Source organism: Cariama cristata, unplaced genomic scaffold, assembly GCF_000690535.1.
Source record: "Cariama cristata isolate BGI_N322 unplaced genomic scaffold, ASM69053v1 scaffold763, whole genome shotgun sequence".
Taxonomy (NCBI): domain Eukaryota; kingdom Metazoa; phylum Chordata; class Aves; order Cariamiformes; family Cariamidae; genus Cariama; species Cariama cristata.
The window spans coordinates 162,532-188,595 of NW_009608724.1; the positions used below are offsets into that span (position 1 = coordinate 162,532).

A 26,064-nucleotide genomic window follows, 5' to 3' on the forward strand; every position below is an offset into this window, starting at 1 on the left:
TTAAACTTCATTTGTGCCATTCACTTCCTTCTTTAGTCCTTCTTGTTCCTCTTTCAAAGGTTCCAGCTCAGGCCCATCCTGTGCCGTTTCTTTGTTCCAGTTATTTCTGCCTTCATTTTCTGTCCTTACAGATTTAGGATCCTCTTGTTTTGCCTTCCTTTCCTTCTCCTCCTTGGCAAGCATACGATAATTATAATAATTCATGATGAACAGGAAGGTTCCTGCCAGGACCATCACAGCTCCACATTTAATGAACATATATTTATAGTCCCCAAAGGTATCAATGAGAGTTCCTGCAAAACATATATTAAAAAAAAAAAAAAAAAAAAGAAGCTTAGAAATGAAGGCAAGAATACTGTGTTTTGAGATCCTAAATATAAAGGGACACTCTTGTGGCTTTAGGATAAAACAAGACCTTCTCTGGACTTCTGTTCTCTTCCAGAAATACTTGGATCCTGCAAATACTTCCCACATGTTCCACTATACAGCCTGCGGGTAGTTAACGTTGATATAGGTAATACTACCAATAATTTGTACAGTTAAGTAGAAGGTGACAGAGAACCTACATTGCAAAGTCTGGACTTTTCAGGCCCGCCTATTTTTCCATGCAGAAACTAAGTCCTCTGATCACAGAGACTGCAGTCCTTCCATTGACTCCAACAATCACCTACAAGGGTGTCTGTTTGACTCGGTAGTCCTTGAGCTGCCAACAAAAGTGGCAGATTTCGGGAAGACCTTCGTGAGATGGCACCTGGCCACTGGATCTCGTCTCAGACTCTTGACAAAGACCCTCCAATTTATTCCACCACGGATCATTCACCAGCATTAGAGAGGACTCCGTTTTTGGTCACAGCTGCCCTTTCTGCATTTATACTCATGATCTAAAGATGAAAGGGCACTGTATGGGAGTGGAAAACATTAGTTCCAGGGAAAGTAAAGATGATGCTGTCAATGTCAGATAATTTCAATGCCAAGACAAATGTGACAGGTTCCTCTCAAAGGTTAACGCCTCTGCTACAGAGTTGCAGAGTAATTGAAAGGAGACGGCTTAATTGAAATGTCAGTGTTCTCCATTATGTCAAAATGTAACACAAATCTTATTGGGATTATGATCCTGAGCATTAATTCCCATTTACTGGCACAACACAGACCATTCTTGACATCCCAAATCCTAATTAAAGTAAGACCCACTCCTAACTCGGCCTTCACAGTACGGTTAGTCCTCCTTGAAAGTGGCCCATCATCCATTACCTCTCTGACTTTTTGGAATATGTTCTCCTCCTTAAAAAGAGGGACCTTTAATTACTTCCTGACTGACCCCTATTGTCGAAAAGCCAATGATTAATTATCCCACTGCACTGCACTAACAAGGGATTTTATGGCCACCAAGAAGATTTCTTGATCACAAAAATGATAATTTTTAACTGGTTTTGGTCAACGGTTCTTCCTGAATCATTCCTAGATGTCTTGGCACACTATTACACCTTTTTCAATGCACTGTGTTTTTAATGTTACTGGTGAAACATCAATCAAATGCTAATTGCAACAATTTTTCCTTTTCTGCTAATCAGGATGACCTAGAGGTCTCCTAAATAGGTTTCAATGAGAGTTTTAATGAGTAGAATATTGGAAAATTCAACAGTAGGATAGTCTTGCCTATTTTCCTTTGAGAATAAGATAAAGTCATAAAACACACTGGGAACAATTTACTTAGTTCATTAAAGCAAAACCCTGCAGTAGGTTATTAAAATGCCAAAGAACCAATAAATTTGCTGCTTATTAAAATGGTGGGGAAAACCCTACAAAACTAATATTACTGATTATTACATAGAACTGTTTTAGCCTCATTAGCACTCTCTGGTCATTAACTTAATCTTCCACACAGAAAATTATATAATTCAGAAAACAGTCATTTTAAAAATGTATTTTCTTTTGTTTGTCATTAATTAAATAATGAACCTCTAAGACAGCAAGAGGATACAGCTGCTTCTGTCACACTGTAGGAGCTACATGAGTAGTGGGGTAATACAAAGAATTAAATGGCACCTGCAAGATGTGTCATGCAGAACGTTAGCCACATCTCAGTTTTGAATCCAGGAAATGGTTTAAACTGCATTCTTTCTCCGCATTCTTTAAATTTATTATGGTACCGTCACATCAAAAGAATTAGCAGAGCTCCACTTTTATAATCCAAATACAGACAGCACACACAACCTAATTAAACATTTTAGCATGCTTAAAGGTGACCAGTTTCCAAACCAGTTATTCAAGTTTGCATACAGGTGAAATGCAAATTGCAGGGCAGGGCACATAGATACGACAGTACCTATACACTGAGAGGATGTCACCCATAAAGTCATTTAAGTCATAGCCAACTCAGATTTGATAAGGACTGTACTTGAGCCAAATGCCAGACTCTAAGATGGTTTCTTCCAGACATGGAGTGTTCCTTGTAGAAAAGGAAGTGAGCACATGCTATAGACAGAAAGAAGCAGAGGCTTTTAAAGTCACAGGAGATCACTGTAAGCCCTGCTGGAGGTTCAATATTGTCAGCATGGACCTTTGAGAGTCTCTGTCTTTTGATATTTCAAACCATGCCATCCAAAATAAACCTTTTTTTTTTTATTTTCAGAACCACCTTAAATCAATCAGATGCACTAAGATGACTGAAATTCATAAGTGGATGTACTCGGAGCCTTGAAGACCCACAGCAAGGCTTAGGTTTGAGTCAACAAGAGGATTTCATAGAACTGTTGTGTATTACTGTGCTTAAATTGTGGGGGACTCCAGACTTTTGCAACAGGAGGAGTCTGTAGGAGGAGTCGTCTGAAGTGCAAGGTTCTTGGTGTTGCAGAAAGTCCCACTCTGCAAGTTCAGTTCAAGTGTTTGAAGGGATCAGGAACTAAAAGATCACTGTCCAGACTGTTGACTTCAACTGGAGGATGACACAGAAAGGAGTAAAGATGAAACGCTAGAGGATAAGCACCTAGGACCTGCCTTCCTTGTCCTATTACTGGTGGAAAAACAGTGAGTGGGAAGCAGAGAAAACACATTTAGAATCACTTCTTACAAACTGTGCTTGCAAGAGTCTAAATACAAGCAACAACTCAGTGGAAGCAAAGGAAGAAAATACACTCACCTCCAATAGGTGGTCCCAGCAATATCGTGCAGCACTCCGCAATGGTGACCAGGCCAACCGCGCTTGTGAACCGGGCAGCTCCCACGAGGTCCATGAGTGTTTCAAAGAGCATGGCGCAAACCATGCCGAAGGCCAAGCCAAAAAAGACAGAGTAGATGACGAGCCCCGTGTAGCCAGAAGCCAGTGGGCACAGAAGGTGGCAGGTGCCGTTGAAAGCAATGGAGAAGCTGAAAAAGTATTGAATCCGTGGCCTCACCCACTTGCTGTTTGCAATGATGCCAGTGGTAGGTCGGGCAATCATATCCACGATAGCAAGGATTGAAAGGAGGAAAGCAGCTGAATATTCATCAATGCCGATGTGCTTTGCATAGGGTGCCAGAAAAACAATCGGGGCAAAAAACCCCAGGAACATAAGCACGTTTCCGATCAGGTAAATCAAGAACCCTCTGTGCTTAAAGAGGGAAAAATCAAGGTACTGATTGATTTTTTCACAACAGTCCTTTTCTCCTTCCTCCTCTATTTTGTTCTCCGTGGGGATGTTGGTGGGACTGCTCATTTCCATGGCATTTTTCGTGACTTCTTCTTTCAGAGCATCCTTCCCTTCCTCAGTTACCTGGCTTTTGACTGATACTGTGGCTGCCCCAATGGGTCTGAAGAGAGCTCCTGCCACACAGCAGTTTAATAAAATTGCCCCAAGAATTAAAAAGCTGCCCCTCCAGCCAAAATTGTCAAAAAGGAACTGGTTGAGAGGAGCCAGGGTACAAAGCATCACGGGGCTTCCTGCCATAGCAAGGCCATTTGCAATGGGTCTTCTCTTCAGAAAGTACTTCCCTATGATTATCACTGATGGCTGAAGGTTGAGAGCAAGGCCAAATCCTGGAACCGAGAAAAATAGTTGAGATGATACACAAAGGAATATTTGAGACCTATTTATCCTCAGCTCATTGTTCAAGGCAAATTCATGGACATGGCTCTTCAACATGATAGTCTGGATGCAAACTTCACTCAAGATATACCTAAGCTTCTGGCTGCCGCATTTGGGTAACCAGACCCCAGAAAGGCATTTTCAGTCACAGAACACCCCTTCCTTTTGCACTGCAGATGTTGTGGGTGGCACACCTAGCACAGACTTTGCTTCAGAATAAACTGAAACTATACACGCAATGAATGCTGGCTGATTTTATCCAGATACAGCAGCCTTCTTGAAGAAGAGGATGGATCTATTAAAAAAAAATGACAACTCAGTTTGAGGAAGGTTGTTCTGGCTTGGATAGTGCTAATCATCAAAGCGCACCCTTCTCACATACAGGTCAGGCTGGCACCCCCTTCCATGGGCAGTGGGCACCCACTACTGCTGCCGGTAGACAGACCTGCACAGAAAATAACATCACTCTTCTCAGCCGCTACTAATTTGGTGGAGTGACCAATTCAGGTCTGATGGAAAAGATTAAGAGGTCTGCAAGTACACAGCAAAACAGCTACTGAGGATGCTAATTAAACAGGACTCTAGAGTGTTGCTTTTAATTAAAAATTATTTTTATTGCATTTAGATATCTAAATGGTATTAGAAATCTGCATTGCTAATTCAGTTAGCCAGCTTCTCTTGTACAGGTGAAATCTAAAGGCAAAGATACCAAAGGTTGTGATGGTCTCAACTTTTTGTGGTTATGTTTGAGAGCACTAGTATATAATAATCTCTTCTTTTCAAACATTTCTATGATGCGCAGTATTTCCTTAAAAAGTGAAATTTTCAGAACTCTATCAAAATGACATTGAAAAATCATGCCACATATTTTCCACCCTATCATCCAGGAAAGAATGAGCCACATCATTAGAACAAAGCAGAAATGTAATCCTTGAAGTGATTATATCAGAGAATATGAATCCTGAAAATAGGGTCATGCAGAATTTTTTCTTGTTCATTAGTCTATATAATTAGTTTGTTTAACTGTGCAGTACATAATTAGGCATATTGCTTTACAGAAGAGAATTTAGAAAGGTCAAGGTCCTCAGAATTAATTAAGGAACACTATCATTAGTCGCTGATAGAGTAGAACCCAACTGATGCAGCAGAATACAACTGATGTTGGATAGCTTCAGTTTGAACGGGTTTACAAAATTATGATTTTTGCCAATTCTAAGATTCTTTTTTTCTAATTACTTGGAAGTTTACAACATTAAAAATAAATTGAAATGGCAACATACTAAAATTAATCTCGATACAAAACACATTCTCAGCACGAACTTCTCTAGATAGTCCATATATTTGGTAGGGCATGTCTTTGGGAAGAGCAGCCTGCTCATAATGTGTAAGGGGCCAAATTCATCCCCATGAGAGGGCTGACCTGAGAACTACAGAGGCAAAACACAGCCTTGGTTAGAGAACACCCTTGATGGTGCTCAGGTATAGGAATGTATCTTCTTTCACCCAAGAAGATGCAACACAGTGGATCACAGTTTGCTTTAACTCCGTATTTCCCGGGCTGGTAGGCAAGGGCAGAAATTGAACCATCATTTCCACAGAATCATTTTTGGTACAGACCTATCGCATGTCATGTGGAGAAGGAAAATCAGACTGGATGCCAGCTATCCACTTAAACAATAATCAACTCAAATTTTTTATTATGTGAACATTAATTTGCCAGTCAGACAAATCTAATTTAATATTGCCTCATGGTCTTCCCATTAATTAAATTTTGAGAGTTTCAAATTGACTGACTGGAATTTCAATTTACTTCAAGCTTTTGGCTGATTTTAGTTGGAAATATTTATATCAATTTTACTGCAGTTTTCAGAAACTACAGCACCTTTTCCGTGGCTGCAATTGTTACTCAGATAACCACATTTTGTCCCCAGGGCTATGACAGAGGGGCCTATCGGTGGTGTTGCATGAACAGAAGCAAGCCCGTGCCAGAAGGAGCATTCTTCCCTCGATTAAATACATCTCCCTGTATTAGAGGGAAATAAGCGGTGCTACAGGAGTGAGCTGTGTAGCTATTGATCTTGTTCTTACTTTACTAGCAAGGGAAGATCCTACCAGGTATTTCAATGCTCAACATTTACAGCCGAGGCAAAGACTCTAGTCTCGTTAGTCAACATGCTTTACCCTAGATCCCAGGTTATTTCATGGCAGTCTAATTGGTACAGATTGAACTAAACTCTGACCAGTCATTATTGCCTTGTATTTAGCTTTCAAATTTGCCACTCCTGCCTCAGACTTGAAGAAGAAGTTGCATGCCTGAACACCTATTTAATGCATCCAGACTGGCATCTATCCAGACTGACAGCTTGCAAACCCCATTTCTTTTTCTAAGCGCTATAGGAAAACAAGCGAGGAAGAGAACATGAGTTTTACAGCGTATGCCAAGTGCCTCGTGCAGCCCGCAGCTTGCTGCCATCAAGGACAGAGCTGCTTCAGAGCTGCCTCCGACAGCGGAGCCCGGTCCCTGCTCTGCATGCAAATGGAAAAAGACATAATCAGGAAAGCAATTGAGATTGCTGTGTCTAATCCCTCCACCGTAAACAGATACTTCCTTCTCTGCTCCTCTGAAGAGATTTCTATTAATATGCCAAAGGCACAGGACTGTAGCAGAGACCTCCTAGTACCAACTATCTTGTTTTTATCTCCTTCCCTGCGAATTACATGAACATGGTCTTTTACATCAGTGTTTCCTTTTCAGGCTAGTAGGAAGGAGGTAGAAAAAGTGTGATGTTTACAGGTTGCTTTACAGTCATCGCAAATCACCTTTACAGAAGTCTCTCTCCTCGTACAGTAATGCTATCTCAGCCGCGTGATGAGCAGGCAGCTTCATAATTGCCCTTGAATGCTTCCATGTTAGGCCTGACCAGCGAAAGCACTTCAAGCATAATTAGAGGCATCAAGCATGTTAGCAGGATTACAAGCATCTTCTCTTCCCTGTCAAATTAATATTCCTTCCCCAGCACACACACCGTGCCTGGAAATGATGGGTTGTTAGCTAAGACCTCATCCATACAGCTGCCCTCATTCAGCAAGCAGGAGGAAAAGACGTACACAAGAAAAACTGTGCTTTGCTCTGAGGAAACATCACGGCATTAAAGATGAGGAGGTATGGGGCAGTTTGCCCCTGTACCCCGTTGCTGGCACGGGAGTTACATGCGTGCATTTAGCACAGCTCGTACTATCATCTCTCTAGTGTGGGCAATGGACCGGATTTGCAAAGATATTCAGGGACCAAAAAAGAGCAGGGTCTTCATAAATCCTAGGCCCGTTGGGGTTAGGCACAAAAATTCTCTCCTGGCACATTTTTAAATGCGTACCTTTGAAAACAAGAGTTGGTGCCTTCCTACAGCACTGTTCTTTGCCTGAGCCCTTCTGCTCACCAAAATGCATATATTTTTAGCAAAGGTTTTATGGTTTCCACGTGCTAATGCAGCGTTAGTCAACTTGCTAGAGGACATTTGTTTAGCAAGGAATGATGCAAGCTCATGCATCAATAAATATTGAATTTATCCATGGGACACACTGGTTATTTTTATTTCTCTTTGCTTTGTTTCTGGAATCTCTTCCAAGGAATCTCCGAGATTTATTCATTCAGTAATAACAGTTTCATCTAACTACAGTGACTTTCCTTAGAAAGAGTAATGTTTAAGGGAGGGAATCCTACATGGTGATTTATCCACTACTGTACAGATTTAATAAAGCAATATTGGTGTAGGAGAACAGAGTGACAAACTTTCTGTCCCAATTTACTTTGCTAGTGGCTGGCTTTATTGATTTTAAATGTTGAGCTCACACTTTTCATGTTCAGAAAGCAGCAACACTTAATGCGGCTGCAGAGAGATAGGGAACATTCATTAAAACATACACCTTGCAACCTCAAAAGCCAATTTTGAACTCATTGTGTCATGTTCTCAGGCAGATGTGCTAGCTGCACTGGGAGAAACATTGGCTGTACCTTAGCCAAAATAATCAAACAAATATGCTTATGATTAAGCATCTGTACTCACATAGGTGGAGAACTCCAATCCATATACCTTTAAAAGCAATAACCCAGCACCTGCAGGCTTTAAAGATGCTAGACTGAGCCTGTGCCTTCTCCTGTTTGAGTTTCCAATATGGAAATTCGTATTTCAATACAGACAATTCAAACTGTAACTTCAATAAGGAAATACAGTGGTTTTTTTCTCAATAGGGAAAATATTGCACATTTTCAATCAACTCCAGAATTTTCAATCAACTTTCAGATAAAGGACCTCCTAACCTCACAAGCAGGTAAAGGGCAAGTAAACTAAAGCAAACTCCTGAAATCTCATTTCATCTCTCTCATAGAGGATAGATAACACACAGTAATATAGGAACACAGGTGCTTTCTTCATAGTCGCACTTGTAACTTGAAGGGCTTGCCTTGCCCAGGGCAGAGCGCAGTCAACCCGCGTTTGCTTCAATGGGCGCCTTGCGGGCCATCCTCACCATCGCCTCTGGCCGAGAGCACTCAGCTGCAAAGAGCACATCTCCTGCTAACATCCCACACACGATGTTCAGCCAGGAACACAACGCTTAGCGGGGGATACGCTCTTTGCTAAAGCTCATCTGCAGCAGCGAATAGGCGAGGGCCCTTGTCCCACCAGCTTTTTATCTCACCAGCTTCCCATTGCGTTTGACTGAGGTGGCCAAGTGTAGGCACCCCAAGCCATCAGAAGTGAACCTCAAGTTTGAGTGGAAAGGAGATACTTTCTTCTTACCTGTAATAAAGCCCACGCAGATGTAGAGCTGCAGGATGCTGGTGCAGAAGGCAGCTGAGACCATCCCAATGCCACACAGCAGGCCTCCGAATATAACCACGGGTCGGCTGCCATAGCGGTTTACTAAAATACTGCTAATGGGACCTGGGGGAAGAGTGTAAAATGATCCTTGAGGTAGGCATCTTCTGATCAAAGGGCACATTTGACATAACACAGGTAAAACTGCAGTATCAGTGCCCCTGAGGTGCTGCTGGCAGCTTCTAGGGTGACTTCAGGAAGAAAATGGAAAAAGAAAGAAAGATGATCGGCACTGTGTGGAGATGGCAGCACGTCCCATGTCACAGAGTGGCTGGGGAGTTAGTGACAGCTAGCTCCTGCCCCCAGGACTTTGAAGTGTCATCAGAGAAGGCAAACAGCTACAACAAATCTGGTGAACACATGATCCCAACATAGGAGTTTCTTGATTTATTATGATGCTAAACAATACACACAAAGCAGTGGTTCATATTACAAGGCTGATATCATGAATACTGTTGCATTTTTAATGCCTCTATTTAATGCAATTCCAATACTGCTGAACAGGACTGAAGCTTCAGCAGAACAGTTGTTAATTAAATCTTAACAGCAGTCCATGCAGGTAGAGTTTGGGATGATGGATTGGATTAGCTGGAGCTCAAAAGAACCAGTTTGGTCTTGCATTTATGTAAAGAGGTAGTTTGGGAAAGTGCAAAATTATGAAAGAGGGAAATGGCTTAACAAAGACTGTGCACACCGAAAGAAAGAATTGAAATCTGAGGAAGTGGAACACGGCAGTGGCTTTGGGTGGAGGAGGAAAGAAGGGAGGTCTTGTGTATAGCAGTCTCAACTAGTCGGAGGACCAGTAGAAATCAGAATCACAGAATAATATACATTGGAGGGACTTGAAGGTCTTAGGACCAACCTCTTGCTCAAAGCAAAGCCAACTCTAAAGTTAGATGAGGCAGAGAAGTCAGAATTAGAGAAAGCAAACTGCGCAGGAAAGAGCGGTCCAGAAGTCAAGCTAGGAGACCTAAGGAAAAGTTTCTGTATTACTTAAAAAGACTGAACCAAAATGGTGTGAAAATGATGCTGGAAATGAGGCAGGGGGATACAGTCAGGGATAGATACAGATACAGGGGGATACAGATACATTCAGTATCTTATCTTACCTGACTATTGCTGGTGCTACTCAGCACACAGCCATGGTGTTTCGGAGCCCAGTGTGCCTGTTTGCCTTCATTCCTACCATTACGAACAGCCTCCACCATCCACATACAGATTACTGGAAACAGGTATTTTAAGCTTAAAGGCATCTCTGAAGAATCTCACTGTGGGGGTCTACCTCACCGCAGAGCCATTTGGTAGGAGATTTGCCTTTGCTTAAACAATCTCAGGCAGAAATAGTGCCAGAGTTCTGTCCAAACCCATGGCACAGGAGAGAGACCTGAAGACCCCGAGATCCCCTCAGCATTGCTGACAGCATCTGAACAAGTTCTCAGCTGTTATAATGTGCAAGAATAAAAAACAGCAGGTATGACTGGTTTAATCTAGAGAATGAAGCCCATTTTTACATCTGTAACACGTAAAATACTTTCTGCTAGATGTCTAAGGTCAAAACACTCATAAATGAAATACACACAAGCAGAGTCTTAACAGCATCCTTGTAACTGCGTGATCTGTGAGCTGGTCTCATCAAATGCACCATTCAATTAAAATTTCTGTGAGTGTGTAATTACATGGAGAGTTTTTTCTCCTAATCCTGTAACTGGATTCACATGCATGCATCGTTTTGCTGCACAGAGCACTACAGAATTCAATGAGAAGTGCTGGGGAAAAAGATACATATGTCAGATCAGCACAGCAGGAAAGGGACCCCTTTCTTACTGAGTTTCCCCTGGTCAGGGCTTGGACTTGCATCATGCTTGAGCTGGTCTCAGTGTGTCCCGTAATCAATCCTGTAGATCAAGCCAGTGCTCCTCAGAAAGGCACCAATGTATTCATCTGCAGCCTAAGGGCACGCAACTCTTCCATTTTTCAATTTTCCACATGTCCGCGTTTCTGCAGAATCAATCTAATTACTCAACAAAGAAAATGTGGTTTCAACTACCTTATCCCGTTGGAAGAGGGCTTTCACATTAGCACTAAAACTACAGGATGTCATACCATGGAGCAGAGCATTTAAAGCCCACAGGATTCCTGCTAAGGCCCCTCTCCTGCTCTAACTCAGGGCAGCTCCCAGGGAGAGAAGCCCCTGCTATGAGAAGTAAAACAAAATGCTCACGTATGCCCCACTCTTGCAGCATCCGCCTTGGGAGAAGGGAAATACGGATCCACATCCCTCTCACTCCAGTCCATAAGCTGTTGTATTGGCTTCACCCATCAGTAAGGATAGGTTTGGACCATGACAGCAGGTGATAAACTGGAAGGGGCTGAGGGCGGGACACATTCTGCTCTGCTTCCTGGCTATGGGGACAACCCAGGGTAGAGGCTGGAGCAGATGAAAGCAGAAGTTCGTATCCCAACCACTGGCTTTACAAATGACAGCACCCTTCCTGTGCCCCCTGGGACACCCTCCATGAACGTGCAGCGTCCTCAACCGCATCCCTACTCCCCAGCGATCACTTATTGAGCCACGGGACCGCAATTTGTGCAGCGTCCTCAACTGCATCCCAACTCCCCAGTGATCACTTATTGAGCCACGGGACCGCAATTGGTCCCTGTTCTTGTCATGTGTGATCTCTCAGCGATGCTTTATAGCAGGTCTGTGTGATCTTCAGCAAACAGCCTTCATCTGCTATAACCAGCAATATCAGTTTTCCAGGGCCGGGACAGTCAGTCCCACTTGTTTGCCAGTCTGGGTGGGAGAGCTGTGGTCTTGAAAGCATCATCTGCCTGGGCTGGGCCGAGCTCACAAGGAACTGTGACGAACTTCAGAAGCAACATAAGCCTTTCTCCTTGACAGCCTGAAACCTGAAGTCCAGGCCCTGTGAGCCTGCTTTTCTAAAGAAGCACGGCATAAAGGATAACAGCACACACTGTTGAGTGACAGCATTTGATCTCCCTGACCCACCTCACCTGCACAGGACTGAGGGTCGGAGACCTCTAAGAAACGAGGTGCAGGCAGTTAGAGGAGAAAACAGGAGCGGAGCATCTAGACTAAACATTTCCAGCCACTGGAGAATTCACAATGAAAGCCACGATGAGCACTTGACCTGCAGGGAAAGCATCAGCTAGACCTACACTTTACGAGACACCAGAGAATCCAACCCAAGGCCTCAAACAGTTGGGAAACCAAACTTCTCTGAGCTGCTGCTCACAGGCCGAAGGTTTTGTAATAGTCTTGAGCAGACCTTTCAAATGCACTGAAGCAAATGCAAAATCACATCCCCAAAATTACTTCCACTCAAGTCATTTGGACCTACAGAAACATCCATAGGTTTTAATGGAGCAGCCTTTCAAAAGCGGTCCCATCTCTTGGCAGAAACTGGCACAGGCAATATGTCACATAGCTGTGCACACTTCAGCACGCACACCCTGCCAATTTGGGCAGGCGCACAAAGCACAGACATGTACACCTTCACCCTGCCCAGATGTCTGCAGTGATCAGCATCACACCCAGCAGATCTAAATGCGCCTCTCCTGCCCTGTTCTGCCACATGCCGCCAGTAGTGTACTTCTTGCAGGGGGCTGATAAGCCACCAAACATTAGATAACTTTAACAGCACTGTTGTGGGGAGCTTCGGAAAACATCAAATACCTCAAGTCAGGGCAGAGGAATTAAGAAGAGGGAACAACAAAGCCAGCACTGCAGTTGTTGGAAATAGGAAACACAATTACTGCTTTGCTTGCAGCTATTGCAAAAATAAAAAGTGTGACAGCCCCTGGAAACATGGTGGAATTGAAAAGCAGGACCTCTCATTTACCAGTTATTCAGCTAGCATGAAAAGAATAAAGATGCTGTATATTACCATACAGAAACCATTTATGGTAACAACTTGTGCAGCTTAGATCCCAAGGCACCTTTACTTGCTAATACCTGCCTGGTCAAACATGTAGGAACCACAGGCTCACTGTCCTGGCATCCAAACTAAATCATTCTTCCTTCCTGCGAGCCAACGGCGGGACAGGCTAACAGAAGATGGGGTGATTTTTGCCTCTTAATTTACAGAGTCAGGTGAGGACAGGGCAAGAGAAACAGCAGGCAAAGCTCTCAGAAAGCCACCACTTACCTGGCTTGACCTTGCAGAAGCAGCCGTGCGAATGCTAAGTCCCTGAAAAGTCACAACAAGGAGCAAAAGCCATCTCAGCTGCTGAGTGTGTCCCCACGCATGGCTTCTCAGGGACCGGAGCAGCCAGGGCTAGTGTCACCCAACCAGCGCTGGAACAGAACCACAGAATCGATTTGGTTGGAAGAGACCTCTGAGATCATCGAGTCCAACCTTTGCCCTAACACCCCCATGTCAACTAGACCATGGCACTAAGTGCCATGTCCAGTCTTTTCTTAAACCCCTCCAGGGATGGGGACTCCACCACCTCCCTAGGTAGCCCATTCCAATGCCTAATGACCCTTTCTGTGAAGAAATGCCTCCTAGTGTCTAACCTGAACCTCCAACAACCCCACACAACCCCACCACCATGGCAGCACTACAACTGCTAATGAGGAAATTAGAAGGAAAACTTGATTACCCCCTTGCATCGCAATAGATTACAAGGACAAGGCTGTTGACACAGGGGTGGTAGCAGCCAGTTCTTCGCTGCAGGAAGGGATGGCATTTCCACCCACCGAGTTTTAGGAAACAAGGTAGCCCCTTCCACAACTCAGCAAGTGGCTTCCTCCCTCCTGACAAACTTCCAGCCGCAGTCATCATTTATCATCCCTCACAAAGGGATGACATGAGATGGCGGAGGACACACATGGGGGGGATGCTGAGCCTCATCCTGCTGCTGGCTTCACTCCGAGCCATGCTTGTGGCTCTGCACCTCCCTTGGCTCGCAGGGCACTGCTGGGGGACACACTCTCCAGTGGAGTGACTGTCATCATCCCCTGGGTAAGAGCAAGGAAAGTTCAGAAACGCCTCGCTTTACACCCCAAGCCCTTGCAGAACAGGGTGCACACAAAGGGGGTTATGCCCACAGAAAGACTCTGCAGTCTGGAGAGCAACAGTTCGCACCAAATATCCCCGAAAGATGCAGCTGGGATCATGGCACTCCTGGAAGACTGATGTAGTGTAAAGCACTATCCTCAGCCCATATAAATCATGCTGGTTTAGTGCCTGTTCTGTATAAAGCCTTTCTTTTCTCATACCTGCGGCAGATTTCCATTCGTTGTTAGCTGGTACATGAAAGGCCATGTCAAAGCAGCTGATCTTGGTGGCAAGAAAAACACAGCAACTTGCCAGTGGGAAGTACAGCAAGCCCTAACTCATTTGTTAGCTTGTCCAATTACTTTTCACCTTGAGTTTTGTGTTTGCAGAAGTGAAAAGGACCCTGAAGAGGAGATTGTAAAACCATAAAGAAAATGCAAAATACCCCGGACTCTCCTCTCTTCTCCTCCACAAAGCCAGGCCATCTTGTCATTTATTCTTTTTGAGCCACCAATCTATGATCCAGAGAGGCAGAGTTGACATTTAACAAGAAATATCAATCCAGACTGGCTTAAACTCTTGCAAGTACGACAGTGCTCAAAAAATAGACGCCTGAATCGCCTTTCTGCTTTCCTCAACAAGTCTTATGATTTTTTTATGAGCTGCAAAACTTCCAGTGTTGGTGCAAAACACCAATGTATTTTTAACAAGGACTAAAATATTCTTCTCCTCCCTACGTCTGACAATATGTATGTATATATTTCCCTTATTTGTAAAGTTTGGCTTGTCATTTTTTTTAACTTACCCTAATACTAACAGAAACTGTTTTCCCCCTTTTCGGTGGAACCTGGCTTGGATGAATTTCTGCTGAGATATTTCTACGCAGAGCTCTCAGCTAAATCCTGAGACCCTGAAAGACTGACCCCGTAACCCAGAGGCCTCCATGCAATGTGGGTTTTTTTCCAGGTTTCACAAGACTGACCTTCTGACAGCGTAAAATGGCACAGAGCCATTGCAAATGTCATATGTCTGCTGGTCAGACCATTTGATGGCCATGCAGATGATAAAATAGCAACACTTTAAAATAGTCCACTGCGTGGACCCCAGTGCTGGCAGATTTGGGACCACCAATGCCCCCACTGCTGGGGCTGCAACATGCAGCTCAGCTTTTCCCATTTTTCGGCGGTGACAAGTAAAGAGCTGTTACTGCACACGGACATTGGTCAGCACCCTAGGAACTGCCCAGATAGTTAATATTTTCCAAACCGCTGTGAAAACACAGATAATACTAAGGAACTCAGCACGACATGACTGGCGTTGACTATGCGGAGTCACTGGGGACCTAAGAAGGAGCAGAGCGTACTCAGCTGGGAGGAAAGGGGGGGAAATCATTTATACTAATAAAACAAAGTCTATTATTACACTAGGAGTAAAATAACGACAGGAGCAGGCCTGCAATTTCCTCAGTAATAATCTCATTCCCTCGGTGGAATAACAACACTGCTTTTGGCCTTGTAATTTATCCACCAGGGTACCAGCCCATTGTAACAGAGCAACCTCCTCATTACCCCGCAAATGAAAGCAAATGCCCCCACGTTATTAACTCGCTGCCAGAATTCACCAACCTCCCGAGGCGAAGGGGATCAGCATCAGCAATCAGCACCTGGTAACGATGCACAGCCCGAAAGGAACGTGGCCTGAGGAAACGCCGGGCGCAGTCGCAAAGGCAAGGGGAAAGGGATGAGAGGGTTAAAACCTGCAGGCTTTCAGTCTTTTGCCTTGCTAGAAGAGAAGTCCAAGGTCCAGGACCTGGATGGTTCATGCTCTTAAGTGTTTGTCACTACGGCTTGGAGAACAGCTGCTCACCAGCTGACTCACGGTCACTCAGCCCTGTATGTGCCTGCTCCAGGTCACTGGAGGAGAATTGATGGTACCTGGAAATAATGCCATGTATTATTAGTCTCAGCTGCTTGGTTCAGGTGGTTTGTTTCGCATCCACAATGGCTGAGGAGCCCACACACAACTGGTGCTTCCTCAGGCAGCGCTGCTAGAGACAGGGTGGCCACGCATGCCGGTGCTGGAGGGCAAGCAGCAGCCAGTAAACGCTCCAGATGACAGTTGTGGTATCAAAAACCTTTCTGCCAGACCCCAAAGGGCAGCTTCCAAAGACCTATCCACCCCTAAACTACCCTGATGCCTTCTGTTAGTATTACTCTGCATTGCAAATCATCATTTTTAAATAAGGAGGCTGAAGTCCAGCATATGCTATAGCAGCTCCAACAGCTAACCAGTCACCAGAAGCTGCCTCTCTTTCTTCCTTGTAGGTGAGGAAAACGGTCTGTACGTTAAAGGGGGCAATGGCTGCAGTTTCGGCACAACCCCTGTGAGATGCATAAGCCAAGCATGGGAGAGACTGCCTGGACACATGTTACTCGGTCATCAAACTGGTCCGTCCAGGCTCTGTGGTGCTGGGTCTCCCAGGCAGGATTGGCACCGCATCCAGCTGAGAAGGCAATGGGTGTAATGATCTGCTGCAGAAACCAAGCTGTGACAGCCCTCCTTCCCCTGCACCCACCAGGCACGTCCTTGGGAAGCCAGGGACCCTGACCTCCCATCAGAAATACACGCATTTGCCCCAGCAGCATCCTGATGTTAAAAAAAGAAGAAAAACAAAGTGGACGAGGCCCAAGCTTCAGAAAGACAAACCGTCCTCTTCCTTATCCAGCAATCTTATCTGATCAGTGCCTCGGCATTTCAATTTTCAGATTACACAGCTGACATGCACTGCTCCTGCAGCGCACAGAGGAGCCACAGGCCAACAAGCTCCAAAATTGGGGCTGGAGCCAAGGTCCTTTGTGTCACTTCATATTTAAGCAATTAAATAACCACTCCTGCAAGGGGATGGCGTTGCAGGTGCTGAGCACGCAGCTGCCTGCGCTCAGTGGTTTCCCCAGGCTGTTGGTTTGGATCTCACCCACATAGCAGATCATAGCCGCCGACCTTCAGAAGGTCACGACTCCACGTTTTCTGAATTGCTTTCCCATGATTTTTTTAACTAACTTTTTGCTTTGGCGGGACCACAGACTTTTATCCCTTCCGTCACTTGAAGTCCAGCTGCAGAACATGAGTTCCCCACACAGCTGAAACACCTATTCCCTGAGATCAGCAGCCCTTCGTTACCGGTTTTAACACACTGCTCTACAAGTAAATTGGCCCCCACCTGGCCATGCTTTGGGTGGGCTTTGTCCACCTCCTGGAAGCCCTACATAATGTCACCAAGAGACCAGTTATGCTGGAGAGCCATCCAGGGGCAGAAAAGCTGCAATGCTGTGGGACAGGTTGGCATCAAAGCTCTCGCGCTCCTTCCTACGGCAGCACGAAAAACACATGCTGTACTGACCACGGGAAGAAGCTTTCACGTGTTTGAACTTCACTTGGATTATAACTTACTCCTGGGCTTAACACCTGCCTGTGAAGCATTAACAACCCCCCAGCCAAAACTCTTCACTTTCTTCTTCCTAGTTCTTATTAATCTCGCTTTTTATTAAGTCTATCACATCTCTATTACTGCTGCCTGGTGACCTTGCTAGCTTCAGCAAAGGGCAAAATGATAAAGCTTTGTGACCACGTCCACGAACACAGAAATATTTCACCCGAACCTATAGTGCTATTATTGCTCTTAAGTAGAACAGGGCTATTTAAAAAAATAAAAAATATAAGAACATACGTGGTGACCTTGCAGGGCTTGAGTGCTCTCTGAGAGTCAGGAGAAGTATATGAATCCGCAACACCATCCATTACAGAAATCAAATCATTCCTCATCCAGCTTTCTTAACAAAATCCACGATCGTAATGGTGCTGCTGCCCTGGGGATTGCCCCAGCATGGGAAGACGTCTTGTTTCAATGACACGGGGAGGCTGATTGATTCTTGGTGGGACTCCAAAAGGTGAGGACAATAGACCACAGGATGAAGTCCAGCACCGGGCAGCTGAGCCACGGGTACGCAGGGAGCACCCGCCTGGGCTTGGGCCACGGTGGTAGGATGCCTGATATCCACTGTGGATAAACAGAGATATTCCTTTTGTTTCAGCCTACACAAAATATCCACGTGGAAAAGCACATGCCTAGGGAAATCCTAGTGAAAGTCCTGCTTGAGAACTTTTATTGAACCAGTGCTGTAACCACATAAATAAAGAGAGCTGATGTATGATACATGACTGCAAATATCGCCTGTGCACTCCTCCTCTCCCTCTCCTCTCTTGTAACCCTCGTTCAGCACTAAGGGCTGATGAGGGGGTGCTCATGCCATTTCGGACACCCTTGGCTAACTGAGGGATCCACGGGGTGGTCAGACACAACATAGGACCCAGAGGACACAGGCGCTGGGTTTCCAGGAGAGGCCAGCGAGCAGCTGGCTGCACATCGCGGATCCACACCGCATGCATATGGGCTCAGCATCTCCAAATGCAAACCTTGCCCAGGTACTGACTCTTTTATTTCTCTGCTAAGCCCATGTTATAGAATATGATGGAAATCCATAGTGTAACCGCTCAAGCATAATGCACAAGGATAAGCCCTTTGATTTTTAGGAGTGAAGCCACTCATGTGGGAACTCACAGTCTTGGGGCTCTGGGTTTCTTAAGGAGCAAGAAAAAGCCACAGCACATGCTGTGGCAGCTCATTTCTCAGCAGCAGGGGATGAAAACAGCAGCAACATCATGTGAGCACAGTATCTGCAAAAGGACTTGTGCCTTGCGGAGGTGATTTCTTAAACTGGACGAGAGCCCCGTAGGCTGCTCCACGCAGGCACCCCGCTCTCATGCAAGCAGCTCTCTTCCCCACAGCAAGGGGGATGCGCAGCTGTTTGGGACTTCACACATATAAAATCCACTGGAAAATGCTGGGCAATGCACAACACACAATTTTGCCAGGCAGTCCTGTCACTGAACTTTTAGCAGGTAAAGCCTCCACCCATCAGGGCACGTCCTGCCCTGGCACTCGCGGTCCGTCAGGCAACATCTGAGCCAAAACTGGCTTGCAGAGAGTTTGCATCGCCTGAGGCCTGGCCTGGACTCTGTTACCCACTTGCTGCCTGTCCTTGAAAAAACTCCACATCTCTCTTCTTGTGCCTCAGTTTCCCCTTTTTAGTGCTGTGGTACTTCACAACTATTTGCAAGCAGTTGGTATGGGTGGAGAGCCCTGGGCGAGGTCTTCTGGAGGCAGAGAAGGTTTTGATGAAGTTTGGACCAGACCAGAATAGAACACTGGCAGTTTTGATTAAGTTAAAAACTGCAGAATCAAACTCATTATTAATATAGCTTTACGCAACTGCATGTTGTAAGGTGCTTTCTAAACCTGTCACTGCAATTTATCATGCTAGCAGTGTAATAAAATACAGCTATAAAATTTTGGATTAAATGTTCAAGGTCAATGGTCGACTTTCAACTTCCCAATCTCTCCTTTGCTGCTTTAGCAGATGCTCTATTAAGCAGTTACAAGCTCTGGCAGAAAGTTTATTTGGAGAGAAGACTCAGTTATGGAGCATCTCCAGAATTAAATCTTCAGACATTTCATCCAATTACAAACCAATAAATAATAAATAACAAGAGTAATAAACACCGGCTGGCTTCAGGGTAAGGCTTTTACTTCAGAAACTCTCTAATTTTTCTTGTGTTCGCAAAAGGTGGCTCTCTGCTCCTGTCTTTGCAAAATAGAAAGATTCCTTAATTTTAACAGAAATCTGGGTGTGTAAAAACAGCACCCTTGAGATTTTGGGGGGAGTATTCCAGCACCGTATAGCGAGACTGAGACCAAGACTCCACTGCACTACAGACTGAATAAAAACAACGTGTGGTCCTAACGCAACTTAGCTTTTTATGTATTAAGGGGCAACAGAAGCAGCAAACACTCACATCTGCAAACACATCATATACAAACATGCACAAGGCTTAGCTGCACAGCAGTTGCAAAAGAAAGTGCGATTCTTCAAAATGAGAAAAAAAAAAAAAAAAAGCTGAGACATCTCCTGCTTTAGCCCCAGCTATTCAAGCTTAACAGCTGAAATGACTGTGTCAGGATCTGGTCTCTGAGTTTCACTCAGGTGACTTCTGTTGTTTCATTATAATGATGAAAGGAGCATTTTGGCCACACAGTCACCATAAAAAAAACTCTGAAAATGCAGATACTGTCCTAGGTATTAAATTATTCTCTCTATTTTGGCACATGTGCCAGAAAGCCGGCTCATTGTTCAAGCTCTAACAGTTGGCCATAATAAAAGACATTACTTCTTCCCACAATCCTTACCTCTCTTATAGCCTTAGAGGAAACCGTAACAGCTACAAGAACATTGCTGCTATTAAATTAGTGGCATCAGTATTTCTTATTTTTAGAATGTTTGGCTGCTTCCCCCAATGCTGAATAGGGCAACTAAATTACTAGCAAATTAATATTGCTTATCTTTTCTTTCCTGGGAGCTCAACTGCCTCCTGTTTTCCCTGAGTAATGGTTATCTCCGGGGACTCATCTGTGGCCTAGCTTGAAACTTGTCACCATTGAAAATGGGAGAAGGGCAGCTCAGTTTGGTATTGTGAACATGACATGGGCACACGGCCCAAGTCAGGAGGTGTGAAGGCCAAAGGCTTCTGGTTTTGCAATTACATTATTTAAGATTGTCTTCGTGAACAAAACTCATCCCCGTCCATGGGGCAAGACCTTGGGAACCTTGGTCTTGTGTTGGCACAGCAAAGCCCAAGGAGGCAGTTTGCAAAAGGAAACTCTGCCAAGGGCATGCAGCAGCGTGACAGGTGCCCTGTGACGCTCAAAATTTTAACAATGTTGGCGTGTCCTCCTCACCCCCAGAGCCTGATACCTGGGAGCCGAGGTGCAGCTGAAAGCACCTTTAGGGAAGGATGATGGCATCTCCCCTGGTCCCATATGGACAGATCCTTGCTCCTTTGCTTTCCATCCGTCAAAGGCTCTGCTGCGTAATACTTTTCTCATTTGGGGTAAGGAACGAGCTCTTCACCCATGACCAAAAAAAAAATAGAAACATTACAAAACCAAAATCCTTCTTTATCAGATTGATAGCGTTTCACCCTGCAGGATTTGGTCAGAGAAAAGCAATGTTCCCTCGTGCTTCTCACTCACAAACCTCCCAGTTTGCCCTCCGCAACTGGAAACGTGGAATTGCTGAACATGAACACTGGCAAGAACTACAAGTACCCTGTCATAAAGTCCAGGCTATCCACTTTACTGCACACTAATCTGTTTTACTACTTGTATTATAGTGACAGAATTGTTTTCTGCAACCTCGTTCAGATTAAGAAACTAGGGGATAAGACACATTAAAACTTCTGCAATATATATTGCCAGAGCCTCGGCTGGTATAAAATGGCTTCCTAGGGGAATTAAGCAAAAAGTGAAGGGCAGAAATAGTCTCGGCTGCTGATTTTTAGTTTTAGTCTGAAAAACTGGCATTGTTCTGGTGCTACAAGCCAAAGCCTCAGGTGGTCACTGTAAATCTGCATCCATGCTGTCAAAGTCAACAGAGCTACTCCAGTGGAGATTTGGGTGAGTTCATGTGAGTATTTTCAGCAAATACGCTTCATTTGCATTATTTACGAAACGCAAACATAAGCTCTGTTACACAGTAAGCAGCACAGCCTAAAAACAAGTCCCCACACCAAGGAGCATGCTAAGGAAAGGAGGGACTGTTTCCTGAGGGTGTTGTCAGGGAGAGCATCAGACCCTCCGTGCCCTGCCAAGGTGCCAGGCGGCACGGCTGTCCCCAGCTCCCGGGGACGGAAGGAGCTGAGCCGCCGGCCAGGTCAGTCCTTGAGGGGACATCCCTGTGTTCGGATCCCAGCCTCGCTGCCCTAGGACCTGGCTCCGAGAGCCACGGCACAGCCCGGAGACACGGCCAAACGGGGGGGAGGGGACAGCAACGCTATGGCCTTTCGCTGAAGCCAAGTGAGCAAACAGCGGAGCCTGTCCACTCTTGAGGAAAGCTTTTGATGTAAGTGGCCACCTTCCAAATCACTGCCATTTACTGCTGCTGGAGAAGGGGGAAGGGGTGGAGGTGAGGCAAGCTTGAGGCTTTTCTTTCGTGGCTGTGCTGCCCACACCTGGCACCAGTAAACGCACCGTTTGGCCCCTCCAGCCCCCCCCGGACACTGGCCTGATGCCTCACGTAGGAGATGCTCAGCACCCCAACACGGTTCCCACGCGGCTGTAGACTGCAACCCCCCTGCACCTCCACGTAGGCTGTGACGGTTCTGCCTTACCGCTGATTTGGGAAAGGAAGGGAAGGAATGGACAAGCCATGGCAATAATGACCTGGTTTGGTAACTCTACTAGTTACTCAGGACTATGTTGAAAGCTTACTTTGGTATTTTTAGAATTTCTTATTTTTCAGAAAACATTAGCAAAAAATCCAGTGTTAAACCGTTCTCTAGTTTTTCAGCAAAGTAAATCAAGCTTTGCCGCACGGGCATCCTAACAGCTCTAACAGGCTTACTTTGGCATTTTTAGAATTTCTCTTTTTTTCAGAAAACATTAGCAAAAAATCCAGTGTTAAACCGTTCTCTAGTTTTTCAGCAAAGTAAATCAAGCTTTGCCGCACGGGCATCCTAACAGCTCTAACAGGCACCGCAGCAGAGCAAGACTTTGGCAGCTCACAGGAACCAGCGCCCCGTTCCTTTAATGAGAATTTCCAACTCACTGAAGTCGTTCATAAGTCAAACCCGCTCTGGCATTAAGTGCCCAGTCAATCAAATTAGATGTGTTAAATATGCTCTTGGGCACGTGTGTTTCATTTGCTCCGTGTTTTGCAAAGTCCCACCACAGCCCTGTTTGCAGCCACCGAGCAACTTGGCGTCTCAGCCTGGATCGCTGCAGAGAGACAGATGATCAAACAAGCATAAATCTTATTCAACAGCAGAGCAGAGGAGGGCAGGACTATTAAACGGACATAACACTGAGCAACTGCAAGGCAAGCGGGAAGGTACAAAGGTAAAGTCACCTGCAATTAAGTCTAACAGTTGTATCATCCCCCATATTACCGTATAATAGCATAGGGGAGGGTAAAGTTAAAGCTCCTTTCAAAAAGGCAGGAGATGCTCAGTTAATTGGGATAAAAGTCCACTACAACATCCCAGGTACAGAGCACACGGCACTGGCTTGAACACTTGGAGAGAAAGAGAAGAAAGTGGGTTGGGAAGTCGGTAGATGGGAGAAGGCAGAGGCAATCAGGGCAGCTTTTCACTTGCCCCAGCACCAGCTCGTCGGCCGTGACCCGTACCCTGAGAGCCTCAAGCCCCCCATCTACACCCCTGTGAGTAACTTCAGGCATTGCCAGGCGCAGGGTTAATCTGCAGAGCATGTTCCTCGCTCGGTCATGGTCAGGCACAAAGCATCTCTTCCATACCAGAGGGTGAGGGGAAGATGTTTTTATTGGAAGACAAAGCAGAGCTGGCAACAACCCTCAGAGGAAGCCAGGGAGTTCCCAACCTACAAGTAGCTACTTTGGGGTGTTTATTGCAGCATTACGGGGCCGGCGATCGGGTATCACTTCAGCACATGGCAGTCTGCGGAAGGGACATGATTTTTGGGGCTGCTCCATCAAGACCTCTCCCCACCCCTCGGCAGAGCAGGGTTTCCTACTGCTTCACTGTGGATGATGGTGGTTGAAATCATAAGATCATCATCACAGTGCCTTGAGCCCCAGCTAACATCTACCCAAGACTCAGTGCAATGGAAGAAACAGCATTCCCCCAGGAAGAAGGCTTGCACTGTACGGTGCCTTGAGCTACTGGGAAGACAGAGAGAAATGTGTTAGGGACCCAGCCATCAGGGAGAGTAGTGGTCCTGCTCTCCATGAGATGCCTTTAGCACAGTAACCTATATTAAAACCCCAATCACTGCCTTCCCAACCAGTGATGTCCTTATTTTAGTACCAGATCATGAAATTTGCAGCAGCCTCTGTTCATTTGCATACTTTTAGTACCAAATATTAGCCATCTCTCTTTGACTTCCAAACCATGCAACTTCCTAGACACTCCTCCGTAGGCAACTGAACACCAAAGGCATGAGCTGCCTAGTTTTCCTTTTTGTCTCACCTGACTGCTTCAGAGACATTCCATATAATTTATCCCAGCCCTTTAAAACAGCATTTAAGTAACACCTAAATGACAAGAGATTCTTTCGTCTGCCTCCCTACGGCAGTGTTTCTCTCCCCCATCACAACCCACTTGCTCCTGTTCAGTCTATACAGAGCCCAACTGTTTCCTTTTCACTGCAGACTGCTTATTTGTATCGTTGGGGCTGAGGCAAAAGCGCTTTTCTCTGCATTTAATAACAACACCCAGTGGAAATTTATCTCAAAGCTGCAGTGGTCCCCAGGGCTCAGGCTCAGCACCCCATCAGGGAGGCCAAGGGGGTGGCCTGGGACCATGGCACTGGCAAAAGCAGAGGATTTCTCCTTCTAAATCACTGCTTGGGTTTTGCCCTCAAAGTGCTCCGTTTGTGGATTCTTAAATAAGAACTCAGCCCTCACAGAGCCACTGTCTGTGAGACCAAGCCCTTGCAGTGGGTTACAACAGAGTGGATTAGGATCGGCCCTGGTTCAAGCATCACTTCCATTTTACAAACATTTACAAAGCATCTTTACTTTCATTATCAGCTGCGCTTCACCAAAAAGCAGTACAGTGCACTATTAAGGGAAAAAAGTTTCCTTTTTAAAAACAAAGAATACTTTCAGAATTGCTTTAATAGCTGGGATAAATATTGATGAAGTTTCCTGCAATTACAGAGTGTGGTTCCTGTCTATCTCCTATTGCAGATTTAATCAAAGGCAGCCCAAGTTTTTCATTGAGTCATGAAAGTGATACCAAAATCATAAAATAGAGCAAAGTTATATGCACTGCTTTGCAGCTGATAAGAATGATTGACTCTGGTGATTTCATTGCCGTAATTATAAGCTGCCACAATAAACAAGCAGCTACTCCATTTATTGCTCTACTTCATGCTCACCTTTGGCTGAAACCCAGACCCAGCTATTTCACACCAGCCTATTCTCAGGGCTTTTTCACTGATGCCCACAGAAAGCTTTCGTAGTTAACCTTCTGATTTCAGGGTAGGGGACCCCCACCGTTACCCTCAGCCAGGTCCGAGCCGTGCTAGGACTTCACAGCCTCTCGGGTGCAAAGTTACTGACTTGTGTCAAAGCAAGGCAGGAGGATGGCAGTGGCTCTTCAAAACAGCTCACCCATCCCCTCGCCACTCAGAGACAAGGAGGAGGGCTGGTGCTGCCCACCTTTGGAGGAACGGTGGTGCTGTGTGACAGGGCCAAGGCCACATTTTGCTCACAGTGTCAGAGAAAGCCCCCGACACTGCCCGCGGCTGGCAGCATGGATGGGGAAGGGGATGCAGCAACGGGACAGACCATGTAACTCAGCCTTTGGGGTGCAGAGGGTATTATACCCCTTTATAAAGGCTTCTGTGTAACACCATGCCTGTATTAGTGAAATAAACCCTATTTTAAAAAGCAACAAAGGTGCTGCAACCCCAGCTGGAAATAAAGGGGATGTCAGCACCAAACTGGTCACAAACCACATTTTTAAAGGCATTTGGAGTCTCCCACAGGTCAAAAAGACACCCAGAGGGGTCAAAAGACGCCTGCACCCGCTGAACCCAGTGACAAATTCGGAAGGCAGCAGACCTGTTTGAAAATCCCAACCAACACCAATTCACCTCCGAAAAACTTCCTCTTAGCCCCTTCAGGCTCCACATACGACTTATTTCCCTAAACAACATTGGAAACACGATCAGAAAATAAACTTGTTGATAGTGCCCAGGCAGATGGACCCTGCTGCTTTCCCTCTACGCTGGCCCAGAGCAGAGATTTCTGGCTTATTTCTGCTTTTACAACACCCTGCGCCGGAGGGGCTGGTGCAGGTTTACTCACCTGCACCGTACGTCGTGGCCAACATGATCGAGGAGACCCACGCGATCTCGCTATAGGACGTGTCAAAGAAATCCTGGATTTCTTTGAAGAAGATGGCTATGCCTTTGGGGAAGGCGTACGCGAAGCCGATAGAAAT

At 45.5% G+C, this 26,064-nt stretch overlaps 1 protein-coding gene across 1 annotated transcript; it reads right to left on the minus strand.

Annotated features, from left to right (window-relative positions):
• Nucleotides 1–26,061, minus strand: LOC104159344 (monocarboxylate transporter 2-like; the record flags this gene model as incomplete). The annotated part of the gene is made up of 4 exons (XM_009697228.1): nucleotides 1–293; nucleotides 3,140–4,015; nucleotides 8,864–9,007; nucleotides 25,929–26,061. Coding segments are annotated over 4 exons (1,446 nt in total), but the record flags the coding sequence as incomplete, so codon positions are not given.
• Nucleotides 26,062–26,064: the final 3 nt, after the last annotated feature.